Raw genomic sequence first — 15,467 nt, 5'->3', positions numbered from 1 at the left:
TAAAATAGATCACACTACTAGGAAAGTAAAATGTACCAGCATGTTGTAAAAAAGAAAACAACAACAACAACAACAACAACAACAACATGGTGAATTGTTTGGGTAGGGAACTTGGGAAAAAGGAACAACAAAATATATAAAGCATAATAAAAGTTAGACAAAATATGGTGATGGAGAAGTATGGTGCAAAGACATTTCAATATAAGCACTAAAATATAAAGATGAAAAACAGAAAAACATGAAGAACATTTTTAATTTCAGAGTATTTCTTAATGACAAAAGCAAACCTATAAAGTAAAACCTTCATTAAATTAAATTCAATTAAATAGAATAGAATTAAATTAAACCAAGTAAATGAAATGTTCTCAGTGAAAGTTCTATAAACAATATGAAAAGACAATTAAAAGCATGAAAAACATGTTTAGTATATATCTTATAAAATGGTTTATATAATCAGTGAAGAAAGAGCATGTCCCAAATAACACAAGAAAGCAAACAACTAAATAGAAATCTTTGGCAAGGAAATGAATGGGCAATTCTCTCTCTCTTTCTCTTTTTTTTTCTGATTTTATTTTTTTATGTCAATCATACCCCAATAGAGTGGTTTATTTATTTTTTGTAGATCTTTTTTTAAATATAATTTAGTGTCAAATTGGCTTACATACAACACCCAGTGCTCATCCCAACAAATGCCCTCCTCAATGTCCATCACCCATTTTCCCCTTTCCCCGACTCCCCCAACCACCCTCAGTTTTTTCTCTGTATTTAAGAGTCTCTTGTGGTTTGCCTCCCTCCCTCTCTGTTTGTAACTATTTTTCCCCCTTCCCTTCCCCCCATGGTCTTCTGTTAAGTTTATCAAGACCCACATATGAGTGAAAACATATGGTATCTGTCCTTCTCTGACTGACTTACTTCACTCAGCATAATACCTTCCAGTTCCATCCACGTTGCTGCAAATGGCATGATTTCATTCTTTCTCATTGCCAAGTAGTATAAATTGTATATATAAACCACATCTTCTTTATCCATTCATCAGTTGATGGACATTTAGGCTCTTTCCATAATTTAGCTATTGTTGAAAGCACTGCTATAAACATTGGGGTAGAAGTGCCCCTATGCAACAGCATTCCTGTATCCCTTGGGTAAATTCCTAGTACTTCTATTGCTGAGTCATAGGGTAGTTCTATTTTTAATTTTTTAAGGAACCTCCGCACTCTTTTCCAAAGTGGCTATACCAGTTTGCATTCCCACCAACAGTGCAAGAGGGTTCCCATTTCTCCACATCCTCGCCAGCATCTGTAGTTTCCTCATTTGTTCATTTTAGCCACTCAGACCAGTGTGAGGTGGTATCTCAGTGTGCTTTTGATTTGTATTTCCTTCATGATGAGTGACATTGAGCATCTTTTCATGTGTCTATTGGCTGTCTGGATGTCTTTGGAAAGTGTCTATTCATGTCTTCTGCCCATTTCTTCACTGGATTATTTGTTTTTCGGGTGTTGAGTTTGGTAAGTTCTTCATAGATTTTGGATATTAATCCTTTATCTGATATGTCATTTGTAAATATCTTCTCCATACTGTCGTTGCCTTTTAATTCTGTTGATTGTTTCCTTTGCTGTGCAGAAGCTTTTTTATCTTGACGAGGTTGCAATAGTTCATTTTTGCTTTTAATTCCCTTGCCTTTGGAGATGTGTTGAGTAAGATATTGCTGAAGCTGAGCTCAAAGAAGTTGTTGCCTGCTTTCTCCTCTAGGGTTTTGATGCTTTCCTATCTCACATTTAGGTCTTTCATCCATTTTGACTTTATTTTTGTGTGTGGTGTAAGAAAGTGGTCTAGTTTCATTCTTCTGCATGTTGCTGTCCAACTTTCCCAGCACGATTTGTTAAAAAGACTGTCTTTTTTTGAATGGACAATTCTCAAAAGAAATATGAATGACCAATAATGACCATATTGGTTAAAAAAAAGATTTAACCTCATTATTAATTGTGTATGCAAATTAAAACACTGTATCAATTCACTTACTAAATTAGAAAATATTTCCTGGTCAAGAAATTACGAAAAAGGAAAACAATCTTGAGGGAAGACAGGGGGGTTTAAGAAAGGTTTAAGGGGATGACTTACGGGGAGACACCCAAATTCTGAGAACTAAGCAGTAGTCACCCTTAGCAGAGAGCAGCATATGGAGAAACAACAAAGAACAGGAGGGTTTGACAATATACCTTTAAAGTCATAATTCTGTATGCTCTTAGGCTGAGAAATTGCCTAGTAGGAACTTCTGGTAGGCTATTAGGTCTCTATACAAATACCCACTCCCTTCTTCTTCCTTAGTTTTAAATAAACACATGCCTTGGATTTCCTCATGGTTTGAACATGCGACAGAATTTTGGCTAATTAGTTATAAGTTAAATTGATATGCAATGTTTATAAGGAAAACTTTTAAAAAATTTTAAAGTTTATTTGGTTATTTTATTTATTTTGAGAGAGAGGGAGGGAGACAGAGAGAGAGGGAGGGAGGGAGGGAGAGAGAGAGGTGGGGAGCATGGGTGGGGAAAGGGCAGAGAGAGATCCCAAGCAGGCTCAGCACTGTCAGTGCAGAGTGACACAGGGCTTGAGCCCACGAACCATGAAATCATGATCTGAGCTGAAACCAAGAGTCAGATGCTCAACTTACTGAGACACCAGATGCCCCGTCTTTTAAATTACGCTTGGTATATCCTCTTTGCCTCTTTCTCCACCTTTTTTTTCTTCCCTGCCAGCTGAAAGGTACACATAAAGACTAGAGCTGAAAGTGCCTATCCTGAACTGTCATCTTCCCCACAATTCTCCATAGACCCTTCCCCCCCTTCTCTGTTCCTACTGCATACTCTAAGTCGATAATGAATAATCTATTCATCTGTGTACTATACTTCAACACTTGTCTATGGGAAGTATTATGTTAATATTTGTTGAATGAGTGATTTGTTGCGTGAACATTCTAAGAATATTGTCAATGTGCTCCCCATGGACTTGTTTATTGTTTACCTCATTCCCTTCATGTGATGATTCCCTCTCATCCAAATGGTCACCAGGCTGGGGTCCCAGTAGGCTTATGTATACCATATGTCTGATGATGGTCATTTGACACAAGCTCAGTCAATCAGAGTCCCCTAACAGAGAACTTAGAAATATAACTAATGGGTTTCTGCAACAATTATGAGGTGTAGTCATGTGTTCTGCCTATGCATGGTGAAGCAGAGAAAGCTGCTTCCACAGAGAGAGGGCAGTGAAACAAATGTACAGAGAGATGCAGTTAAGAGACAAGAGGCCCAGAAAAAGCACAACTCAAGATCCCTCTTCAATCTTGGTTTTAGAATGTTCCTGAAGCTGGACTGTGTTCCTGATCTTGGGTTTCCTCAGATTCTTCCTATCCTTAAATAAACTCCCTTTGTGCTTAATACTATTGGCAATTAAACTAGACCTAATTAACCTAAAGACTTCCCAGAAATTATCATGAGAATGTATAAAGACCAAAAGACCAAAAAGCAAACTAGTGGAAAGAAATCCAAACCACACTTGGTTTCTTTTGCTGAGCTCCTTCCTGACCTTTGAATCAACAATTTAAAACTCTGTATTTCCCAAATCCACTGAGGCAACTCTCCAATCGGTGTGACTTATTTTGCTCAAATCCTTCAAGAACCCATTCTGTATTAAACATCTTTATTCCTTTCTTAAAAGAAACTATGTATGTGCAGGGGTCTGGTTTGACCTTGGCACCCACTAGGTGTCCAGTATGTATCAGTTTCCTTTTACTGTCTCCATTTTTACATATGCAATGCATGTTTCCGTAGAACAATGGAGATTGTATGCAAGTGGCCAGTGAGGGAATTGGGCCAATACAACACAGAAGTAGTGTTGATTCCTACATGATTTTCTTCACTAATGTCTTTGCCACCAAGGAGGTATAGCAACACAGCTGAGCCAGAGAGCCAAGAAAGGATACAGGCTGTTCAGCAAGTTCTTTACCTAGTCCACTCATTCTCCACACACTCTCTTTTGGAAGTACTTACGTACTGCATAGTTTTCCCAGTCTTTGGGCACTTTTTCCTTGTCTCCAAAATTAAATGGTCTTAATGTTTAAGTTTATTTATTTATTCTGAGGGAGAGAGCCAAGAGTGAGTGTGCATGAGTGCGGAGGGGCCGAGAGAGAGAATCCCAAGCAGGCTCCTTGCTGTCAGTGCACAGCCCAACATGGAGCTTGATGTCACGAAATGAACTGTGAAACCATGACCTGAGCTGAAACTAACAGTCTGATGCTTAACCAACTGAGCCACCTAGACACCCCTTAAACTTTTTTTATACCACCCTTCCATCACGATTTCTTGCTTGCCAACTCAACCCCCTTTTGAGGTAAAGTAATACATTTACTGAAAAGTTCCTCTATTATAATCTTAAAATGCTTTATACTGTGCTAGTATTTTTATTATGGTTGTTATTGTTTATATTAGCAGTCTACAACTCAGTTACCTATGCTTATAGTGGCTTGCCCCAATCCTATTTTCCCATAAGTCCTTTTTCTCATGTGATTATTCAAAATATGAGGTTTTTCAGAAACTCATATATGCCTCTGTGTATATGTGTTCCATCAAATAGACAAGAAATTTCGTTTCTAGCCTTGGCTTAATATATACATACAAATTTTATTGAAACTTAGTTCTTTATGTTTGATCCAATTAAGTTTCTTGAGTTCTACCTCTATTTATTTAAAGTACACCTGTAGCTTGTATATATATTTGTAATAATGTTTCAAAACTGAAGAACATACCATTCAACTGAGTAATATAAAAATTAAAAAAGATTTATCATTAATTTAAAATGGACGTCTTATTGATATGAATATTAATTTTGAATAGAAAATAATTGTTAAAATATAGTTCAGTAAAAATTGAAGTGCCATATCATCATAAATACTCTATGCAATGGTCTTACTGGCCAGGATATTAAATGTGGAAATGTTCATTGTAATTAAAACAGATTCTAATTAGAAACTACATGAACCAAGTATAATGTTAGTTTTCAGATTTATAGTGGCCTTAATAGGGGTATTTCAAAGGATATTTCAACCATACTGAAATGTATGCTCAAATAATTATTTTCCCTTAATATTATGAATGAATCAAGTTATATCATTGTGCCTGGATCATAATCAAGTATAATCACATCAATTATAGTATTTAGTTTATTGCTGTGATATGATTATAATCACAGCTTTAAATATGGACCTTTTTGACAATGGAACACTAATCTTATCAGTCATACTAAAAGATAAATATCCGATTATTTTCTAGGTATGTAATAAATGATTTCAATATAATATTGAAGTAACTGGATCTATCCATGTCTTTGATTTTTTTTAATTTAAAATAGCTGATTAAAAATATAATAAACTCAATTGCATAGTTCTGTGTTTAAAAATATGGGCATGGGACCAGGAACAAGAATCTATGCCCTGATTTTACAAGAAGCAAATAAATCAGTTCTAAGGCTTATTGAAGAACTATGTTGGTGGTTGACTGTGACAATGAAGCATCTCTCCTGAGGCCCTCTCAAATCAATTCAAGCAATAAAACAAAATGAGGGCCATAGCCGGCAATGATTGGGAGCAGGGGGTTGGTTCCAGAAAGACTCTCCACCTCTTGGTTCTGAATTTGGCTTAGTGTCAACTTTTTTTCTCCTGACTACTTTCCCCACAAGTCTAGAGCCAGGGTTGCTGAAAGTTCTTTCTTAAAATATTTAGAATATTAGAATTGGAAAGGTAAGTATCCTTCTCTTTTACATCTTCAGCTTGAGAAAATCTGCAAAGGATTGATAGCTTCGTTGTGATGTCTTTTTGCTCATTAGTCAAGCCACCACAATCCTCAGGATGTAACCTCAAAGACAGAAACGTATCTGCTCCCAAGGTTACAATGTTGGACAACCCAATGTCAAATACAACCCTACATATGTATAGTATAATTCTATGATAGCTCTAGCTATAGAAGTATTCCCCTCTGGAATACGGGAAATCACATGGCATGTTAGGTAAGACTAAGTAGATTATAGGACACAAAAAAAAATAACCCTCAAATATCAGAAACAGCATTTTTAGAGGGTCACTTAGTATACATATCTGAAAAAAAAGTGTGAGAGAGACTTTCTCCTGGGACCAGGCAGATGGAGACAAAACATCTGGAAAATAAGGCCTCCTCTACCACAGCATTAGGAGGGAGACCCAGAGGGTTGTCCACCAGCTTGTAAATGCCTCTGCCTGGAAATGACATGTCACTTACTGAGAGCACATTGGCCACCTCTTTTCACATTAATCCACATACCCAGAAGGGTCTGGGAAACATGGGAAGAAATGGATATTTTGCAAACAGTAAATAATCTCCACAACAAACAATGACAGGCTTAAAAAATCTGTAGTCTTTGTTTATAAGTCAGCAAACTGATATCACTTTTCTGTATTGATGAAGAATCAAAATTTTTGAGTCCATAAAAATCAGTTACCTTTATTCGACTGAAGAGTCAAAATGATGAGTTTTTACATTATATGGCATATATTAAATAAAATACGCATTTATATATGTCCATGTTACTAATACTGATAATTTAAGTTGGAAGTATATAAACTATGACAAAATATCTTAAAATTTGCCCTTCACACTTTTTTAAAGTTTATTTCTTTTGAGAGAGAGAGAGAGAGAGAGAGAGAGAGACAGAGAGAGAACAGGAGGTGCAGAGAGAGAGAGGGAGAGAGAAAAAATCCCAAGCAGACTCTGCACTGTCAGCGCAGAGCCTGAAGCGGGGCTCGAACTCCTGAACTGTGAACTCATGACCTGAGCCACCCAGGCACCCCCGCACTTTTTGTTTTTAATAAAAGATATTTGCAGGAATGTGAAGTATTTACTTTAAATAAGGCTAATTTTTCCATTTAAGAAACAATGGGCATTTTACCTAGCCAATAGATAAAGTTTAATTTGAAGTACCAGGTTTAAAGATATGATCTGTGCTGATATAGAGTATATTTAACAAATTTGGGGTATTTACCAAGAGGAAATGAAAACACTAATTTGAAAAAAATAGATATGGAAGCAGCCCAAGTCATCTATAGATCAATGGATGAAGAAAATGTGGTATACACACACGAAGACACACACACACACACACACACACACACACACACACACACACACATGCACGTGCTGGAATATTAGTCATAAAAAGAGAATGAAATCTTGCCATTTGCATCCACATGGATGGACCTAGAAAGTATGATGCTAAGTAAAATAAGTTAGTCAGAGAAAGACCAATACCATATGATTTCACTCATATGTGGTATTTATAAAACAAATGAACAAAGAAACAGAAGAAACAAACAAAACAAAACAAAACACAGGCTTTTAAATACAGAGAACAAATTGCCAGAGGGGAAGTAGGGAGGCAGATGGGTGAATCATTATGTTGTCCACCTGAAATTAACATAACACTGTATATTAATTAGACTTAAAGTAAAAGTTCAAAAAAGAGAATGGGATTAGCATCCCACCCCTCTCCCCACCAAAAGAGTATATTTAATAAATTTATGTCAAATCTTGGCAGAAAATTTTAGCCTTAGACACAGAAGATATGATGCAGTTATAAGGAAACCTAGAATAAAAATAGGCAGATATTATCAGATAAAGAAAGAACTTCCTTGAACTGGAACTGGTTTAGTTTCTATAACATTTGTACATCAGGTTTACTTTCTTTTCCCTCCCCCTCCTTATTGATTTTTTTAATCCAAAATAAAATAAGTCCGTAACAATAAGAATTTGTTGAATATTAAAAACTTTAAAAACAGGTTTTACAATGTTTAAAGATACTTCAATTAGTATTACTGAAACACTCCTATCAGCTGATATGCTTGATGTTATATTTTAAGAGCATTTGAAATTATAGAGAAGGTAGATATGACAGGTCCAGAGTGACTGCTTTTACCCCTACAGCATTTATCGTGATTTTAGTAATATTCCATGCTGTTGTGGCTCACTATAGCTAAGGTCCTATGCTGTTAAGCATCAGTAAGGAAATCTACCTGTCTGGTATTAGTTATTACAACCTCTGGGTACCTCAATTTTCTGGCAGTTTACTGAAAATTAAACTAAATACAATGGTGATGATTATGATGATAATCATATGCTTAGCACTTATTGACTAGTCAACATACAGCATTTCTCCTCAAAGCTCTTGGCATATATTAATTTGTTAAATCCTCACAATTACCCTATAAAGTAGGCCTCATTTTTATTGCCATAGAGAAACCGAGGCACAGAACTGATAAGCATTTATTTAAGGTCACAAGGCCAGTAAATGGCAGAGACAGAACTTAACCCTAGGGAGACCCGACTCCAGCCTGCTTGCTTAACTCCCGTACTGTCAGAAGATCCCCAGTACAGAGCAGGCATTTCTGATGACAAATTTCTGAACGCTGAGACCCATTGCTATCCCCCTACCCTTTTTTCCTTCTGCTCCAGCAATGTGCTTTTCTCCTAGTAAAACTGCCTGGCAGGTCCTGAGGCTGAGGAATGCTTCGCTGAGATGTTTGCACAGTCACCTCTTATTTCATTTAAGACCTTGTTCTACTGTTACCTCCAAAGGGACTGTTTCTTACCATTCTAGTCAGGGTAATAATTCTCCCTCACTTTCTGCCTGTATTATTCATAGCATCTATAATCACATGACACAATATTACATATAACTTTATTTATTATCCACAACTGCCACCAGAATGTAACTCAATGAAGCAGAAACTCGCTCTGATCTGAATTTTCACATATATACCAAGATTTGAGTAAATGGTTTCTATTAATCAACCTGTCTGCCCATCAATCCAGCCGTCCGTCCATCCATCCTTATGTTCTATGGTACTCCAAATTATGTATCCATTAGTTATTAAAAATGGGTGGCTTTTACATATTTCATTAGGGTGAGGTGTTTAATTATTATTATTTTTTTACTCATTGCCATCATGGCTTTCTTTTTTTTTTTTCCTTTTCTTCCTGGAAACATATACTTTAAAAGAAAATTGTTTGAGATCTAAAAGCAACACTTGCAGCACTCATATGTTGAGCAGAAATACAGCTTTTCATCTAAACTAAGTAAAGAAGGTTAAGTTTTGAAGTCAAACTCTACAGGCTTCTGTTTATAGATTTATGTATTCGTGAACTTTATATAGAGCAATCACTGTTTTGTGATCTCCCAAGTTCAATTTGAATCCAGAGTAATGCTGCACTGAAATCATCATCATCAAGCCACTATTTTTCACTCCAGATCAATTACTGTTTAAAGGACACTTAGGAGTCATACATACAGTTTTTGAGGGGAAAAAAATGAAAGGTGTGAAAGTGGTTATAATAAAAAAGAAAGCCTTTTCAGGTTTCTGTGAAGACAATTCACTAGACATCTAAAATTATAATGATGCTGGCTTCTCTTACTTTACTCCCAAGGTATTTCCTTCCATTCACATTGAGGATTATTTGGGGAGCATGATGTGTTTTGCTCTGTAGGAGTTTAGAGAAAGACAGAGTAGCTACTGTGCTACTGTCTACTTAGAAGATTTTATTGACTTCTGGAAGCATTTTCTATTCCCTAAATTACTCCTTCCTTTTCCCTGAACTAAAATCTGGTCATCATTCAGTTGAATCTTCTAGATATTTTAGTGAAAAAGGCAACATCTTACACTGTTATTGGCTTCCACCCTAAAGTATGAGGTTTATGAGTTTCTTGGAGACAAATCACAGAGCAGTCCAGGCAATACAAGGCACAGGGGGCATATAGGGAAATGCCCGCAGTCAAGAAAGGGGCACTGAGAGGAGAAATGGAAAATCAATAAAGCCAAACACTGTATAACACATGCATTCCAGCCCTGTTGTGAGGAGATGTTCATAGTACATTGCACAGAGTTTTCTGCAATCCTAGAAATCGATAAATGTTTGCTGAACATGTGAACAGAACAGAACCAGATCTTAAACGATGATACAAAAATTGTTCTGCCTAAAACAATTATCAAGTCTTCTACTCTTGTTGTTCCTTTATGCTTTCAGCTAACAAATATTCGGTGTTTACAGTATCTCATGCATTCTTGAAAGCACTTCGCATAAAGTAAACGACCTAGTTCTGTGAGAGGTCTATGAGACGGAAGCAGTATTTTTATGATTTTAGAGCTGAGAACAATGAGACAAAGGAAGATCCTGTGATTTGCCCCAAACCACAAAGCAGATAGCAAGAGGGAAACCTAGATTGCACCTAGAGGTCTTGAAGAACAGGCTCCCCAGATCTGACATAAATGCTACTTAGTATTCATGCTAAACTCTGTAAGTATTGGCTGAATGATTATACTTAATAGGTAATATTCTGCTTGAAAACTGAGTAACTATTTAAATTGAGAATTGACACTTTTATAATTACAACAATGGACTATTTCTTTCCCGTCTATATAAATTTCATTCCTACTTCTCTCTTGTATAGAATGGCAGTTTCATTTTATCAGACTTTGATTAAAAAATACCATTTTAAATCAACTTGAATTTAAAAAGAGGAGATATCAAGTTCATAATCTGTCACTTGTTTTTCTATGAATAAGCTACTTGCTTCCTTGTTCCCTTATCCAAAAAGGAGATACACTTCTTAATGTGTCCCTGGACGGACCAAAGACTAGGCCTAGGCCTGTGCTTTTGCCATATTTTTCTTTTTAGACAAACACAATAGATTTGATAGTAAATTGAAGATAGTGCCATGATGTATTCTGAATGTAAAGAAATAAAAAATAACACATAGAGCTTTATGTGGGCCATGTACTAAATATTATCTAATAAATTGAATTGTAAGTTTTTGAATGGAAAGTAAAAAGTAACTATGAAGCTCAAAAAGTTTTATTTGCGGGTAAAGTAGATAACCACCAAATATAAATATAAATATAAATATAAATATAAATATAAATATAAATATAAATATAAATATAAATATAAATATAAATACCACATATATCCTCTAACTCCTTCCACATCCACTTTTAATCAATTTTAAACTTTGTTCTCAATTATTCTGAAACTTTAAAAATATGCATAGATTCTAGAGTTGTCAGATGGTCCCAGGAAAATCTCAGAGATAGTCTATCATGATCCTGTCATTTTGCAAACGAGAAAACTGAAGCTCTGTAACAACGTAGCCAAAGTTAGAGGATTATTGCTAAACCCCTGAAAAAGATTGTGAAGCTATATAAATCTATAAGAACATATGGTGCCTTGCTTTCTGAGATTTTTCTAGCTTGTCCCCATTCCCTACTTTGATGTGGGTCTTCTCTTCCCTTCATTTTTCCCTAGTCTACTCGGTGCCATGTCTGCTCCTGTTTTCGTTGGTTGGTTTTTGAGTGTGAACTGCTGGAATGGAAGAGACTTATGGTGGCTCCAGTTTGAGAGTTCATGGCGTCAACTGCTCCAACCCCTCAGAACCTACCACAGAGCCCTCGGGCCCACTCATTCTATAAGTGAGTGAAACCCTCCAGTTCCAGCTGTTATTCTCAAACCACCTGGCTGCATTTTCCAGTGAATAGCTGCTGGCTCTTTGATGATTCTCCTCTTCTCCCTTACAGACATAAATACTACACAAGTCGTGTGGTTGTTGGTGGTTTGTCCCTATTTGCTTGTATACTGGTTTGATAGGGATGCATTTTCACTTAATTTTGTTGTCTATATTTCCCGTGACTCACTGACTAGGTGGTCTGTTTAGATGTGCGAACTTGGGAAAATCCCAGAACTACTCTGCCACCACATCCCCGTAACTCTCCTGCTTTATATATTTTTTAAAAACTTCACTGATTTATAATTTAGAATTTACATACCATTAAGGTCACCTATATTAAGTTTACAATTTAATAGCTTTGGAATATTCATGAAGTTGTGTAACAATTGTCATAAAAATAGAGAATATTGGGGCACCTGGTGGCTCAGCTTGTTGAACGTCCAACTTGGGCTCAGGTCATGAGTTTGGTTCATGAGATCGAGCCCCACACTGCACTGGCTGCTGTCAGTGTGGAGCCTGCTTTGGATCCTCTGTCCCCTCCTCTCTCTGCCCCTCCCCCACTTGGACGCACACACTCTCTCTGTTTCTCTCTCTCTGTTTCTCTCTGTCTCAAAAATAATAAACATAGAAAAAGAAAAAAATGTATTTTCATCATCCTATCAAAAAAAGGCCATATTCATTAGCAGTCACTCCCCACCCTTTTTTCCTTCAGCCCTAAGCAATTACCTCTACGCATCTGCCTGTTATGGATATTCCCTCCAAATGGTATCATATAATATATGCTCTTTTGTTAGTGGCAGTAGGTGGCAGAAAAACAAATATGACGTCATGTTTTAAGTTCTTTACTTTAAATGTCAAATAGCAACAATTCCATGATAGACTTTATGGCAACGTGTTTGCATATGATTTGAAGTAGGTTACCTAGTGCAGGACAATAAAACACCATTTGAAAATATAGCATGGCCGATACGAATGGTGACATAACTGTAACTATAAAATGTGATATGTAAGTTTCACTATGTATCTGGACTATTCCAAGCACGTCACATACACGAATGTATTTAACATTCACAGACATTTATGATGGAAGTACTACCATTATCATCTACATTTTATTGATAAGGAAACAGAGGCAAAGTAAAATAAAGAAAGTCACCCAAACTAGTCAGTGGCAAAGCTGATCCCAAACATAGTTTGACTCAAGTCTCCTAGTTCTTAACCACTCTTCTATAGTGCCTGAGTTGTAGGTGTTTAGTTAAATGCCATTCTCTTCTAAATTGGGGATAATGTCGAGCAGTTTAGGGTAACATATTCTGAGTAATTGATATTTTACTGGAAAATAATTTAAACCTAAGTGGACAAAATAATCATAATTTTTTAGTTCCATAAATATTCTTTCAAACTTTCCTGTAGTGCCTTTTTCTTCTATCTTAACTACAACATAATTTGAAAGCCTTCATTATCTGTAGCAGATGGGGCTTTAATTGTTTTCAATAAAGCAATGGCTACTTTGTCCTAAAACATATTTGATATACAACTGACCATATTTAAATACAATTGGTTACCACTGACCTCTTTATTTTGATGACATAGGAAGAACTATAGACCTAAAAGAAGTTGACCACTAAACATAAGATATTAAAATATTTCTCAGTAAGCTCAGCATTAGATTGAGTTGAACAAAATTAATTATAATCAAGTAAAATCTCATAGGACTTTACAAGAAAGGGGGAAAAATAGTGCAGACTTCATAAAACTGGCAAAGTTGGAATAACAACTCTCAGATTTCTTCTGTCCTGAATCAACCCATCTAATAACCATTCTGCCTCCCGTGGGAGGAAAGGAATCTCTCCTGTTTAATAAAAGCTTATTTCTTTCTAAAATCTTAGAAAAGGGAATTGAAGATTTCTTTTGAAGTTACCAGGATCAAGAACTAACTAAAATAGAAATTTAGCAAATTACTAGGAAGGTGACTGGCAAAGAGTGGAGGAAGCACAGTCTTCTAGAATAAGCAGATATCTTCTAAGATACATTTTCACAATAAATGTTCAGAACCTCATTTTCTGTTGTCCAGCACCCTGTTCCAAACATCCCGGAGCCCAAATCCCATCCCCTTCTTGATGCCCATGCCCAGAGCTCTGTGCTCCCTAGATCACCTGGGATCTTTGACACAGCCCTGCTCATAAAAAGAGCAGCCGCTGTAACATCGCCAAATACCGAAACACACTTTTGACCTGCCTCGGTGACATGATACTTTAACGTGGGAGCAATAATAAAATTAAACAGTACTCAAGTTTAGCTGCCAGTCCCAGGAGCTCGCCTAGAAGTGAATCAGTGTCGAATTTGTTGGCGGGGTGCACTACATGGCACTATTTTGGAAATCAGATGGAATAGTGCCTTCTCAGAAAGAACTTTGCCAGTTGTGAAATTGTGCAAGTGAATTTATAATTATTTTTGACATTTTCTGGGTAGTTCCGTAAAGAAAATCTAAGTATAGTTATACTTCACATTTGGAAGTGTGATAAATGATAGTCAAGTTTTTCAAGTTGCTGTTCACTTGCTAGAGTAGCATTTTAAATATCCAAAGCCTTGCTCTCACAAGTTCTGCCTGAATTACACCTGGTTGAATTCATTTCGCATGCATCCACTAAGTGCCAGCTCTCTGACAAGTTTTTACTAGTTCACTTCAAATTAATTTGGATAAATATATGTAAATATTAGGCATGCACTTTAAATCGTGTTGAAAAATAAATGCAACAGGGAACACTTCTACATGAAGGAAATTGATGGTCTGAAAGGAAGAAAGGAATCAAGAGCTTGGGTGGTTGCGGAATGGGGAAGCAATCCTCTCTTAACATGTCAGTTCGACAATTAGGAGATTATCTCTTTCAATTAATTTTTATGGATGCACCAAATATACAAACAGCAGGACATTTTATAAATGAGAAGATAAAATGGCTGGATGAGGAAAGTGGGTCCAAATGGAAACGAATTCCAGAAACTCACCAGTTGTGCAGTTTTCAAATCCAATGTCGTCAATGGCGGCTCCTCCTCCCAGATCCCTTGTTCTGATGCCTTGAAATATGACTTCAAAATTCCTTAACTTGCCTAGCAGGATGACTGCCTTTTGCCAATGATCACCGGAGTTCTGCTCACTTTCTTGCCACACTTTTGACAGTCCTTTCTCCGTCTGAAGGGAACAAGTTTGCATCAGAGAAAAAGAAGAAAAAAAGCCAATCGTTTAGAATGGAAGCATTTGATCAGTGAAAACTGGTGGAAAAACAGACACTGGAATGCTGACACTTTCCATAGTGTTTCCTAGCGGACGTACTGGTAACTCTGTTTGGGTGTTTTCAGAGACACCATTATTTAAAAGTATCCTACTCAGTCCATTCTGCCTCTCCCTTGTATGCACACAAGCTTCTCGATATCTGATGGGATCTGAACATTTTACAGAAGCCCTGGATTTTAGCTTGGGATGCTCACCCAAACGTCTGTTCATATTCTGTAATTATTTAGACTGCATCGCCCTTCAAAGAGCTGAAATAACTTACATGCGCAAAGAGAAAAAAGAGATGAAAGGAAGAACGTGTGGGAGAAATCATTATCTCTGATGATATGACAAAGGAATTATGAAATGAGCCATGGTGGCAAAGTGATGATTTCTAAGATCCGTAGGATTTCAAAAATACTATTATTTGTTATTTTGGCTTAAAAAAATCTATTATAATATGATTGCTATGTGAGCATCAAGTACAACTATCTCTACACCACATTTTTCACTTGCAAAGGAAAAATAAATTTTCTGAAAAAATTATATAAGTATCTCCTCTGAATGTTTAAGGTTGGTTTCATTGTTCTTTGCTATTCTGGGCCTAGCTCCTCCTGAGAAT

General features: G+C 36.4%; 1 protein-coding gene across 3 annotated transcripts in view; it reads right to left on the bottom strand.

The window, feature by feature from the left end:
* Positions 1-15,467, bottom strand: part of MALRD1 (MAM and LDL receptor class A domain containing 1) — a 754,681-nt gene that overhangs the window by 245,627 nt on the left and 493,587 nt on the right. For all 3 annotated transcript variants that reach the window (XM_027074220.2, XM_053225367.1, XM_053225368.1), the window contains one exon: positions 14,581-14,764. In XM_027074220.2, the coding sequence (XP_026930021.1) occupies positions 14,581-14,764 (184 nt within the window). The remainder of the gene's footprint in view (positions 1-14,580; positions 14,765-15,467) is intronic.

Source organism: Acinonyx jubatus, chromosome B4 (assembly GCF_027475565.1).
Source record: "Acinonyx jubatus isolate Ajub_Pintada_27869175 chromosome B4, VMU_Ajub_asm_v1.0, whole genome shotgun sequence".
NCBI classification, from domain to species: Eukaryota; Metazoa; Chordata; class Mammalia; order Carnivora; family Felidae; genus Acinonyx; species Acinonyx jubatus.
Note: the sequence above shows the minus strand (reverse complement) of the source record. Positions and strands in the feature narration are given on the sequence as shown.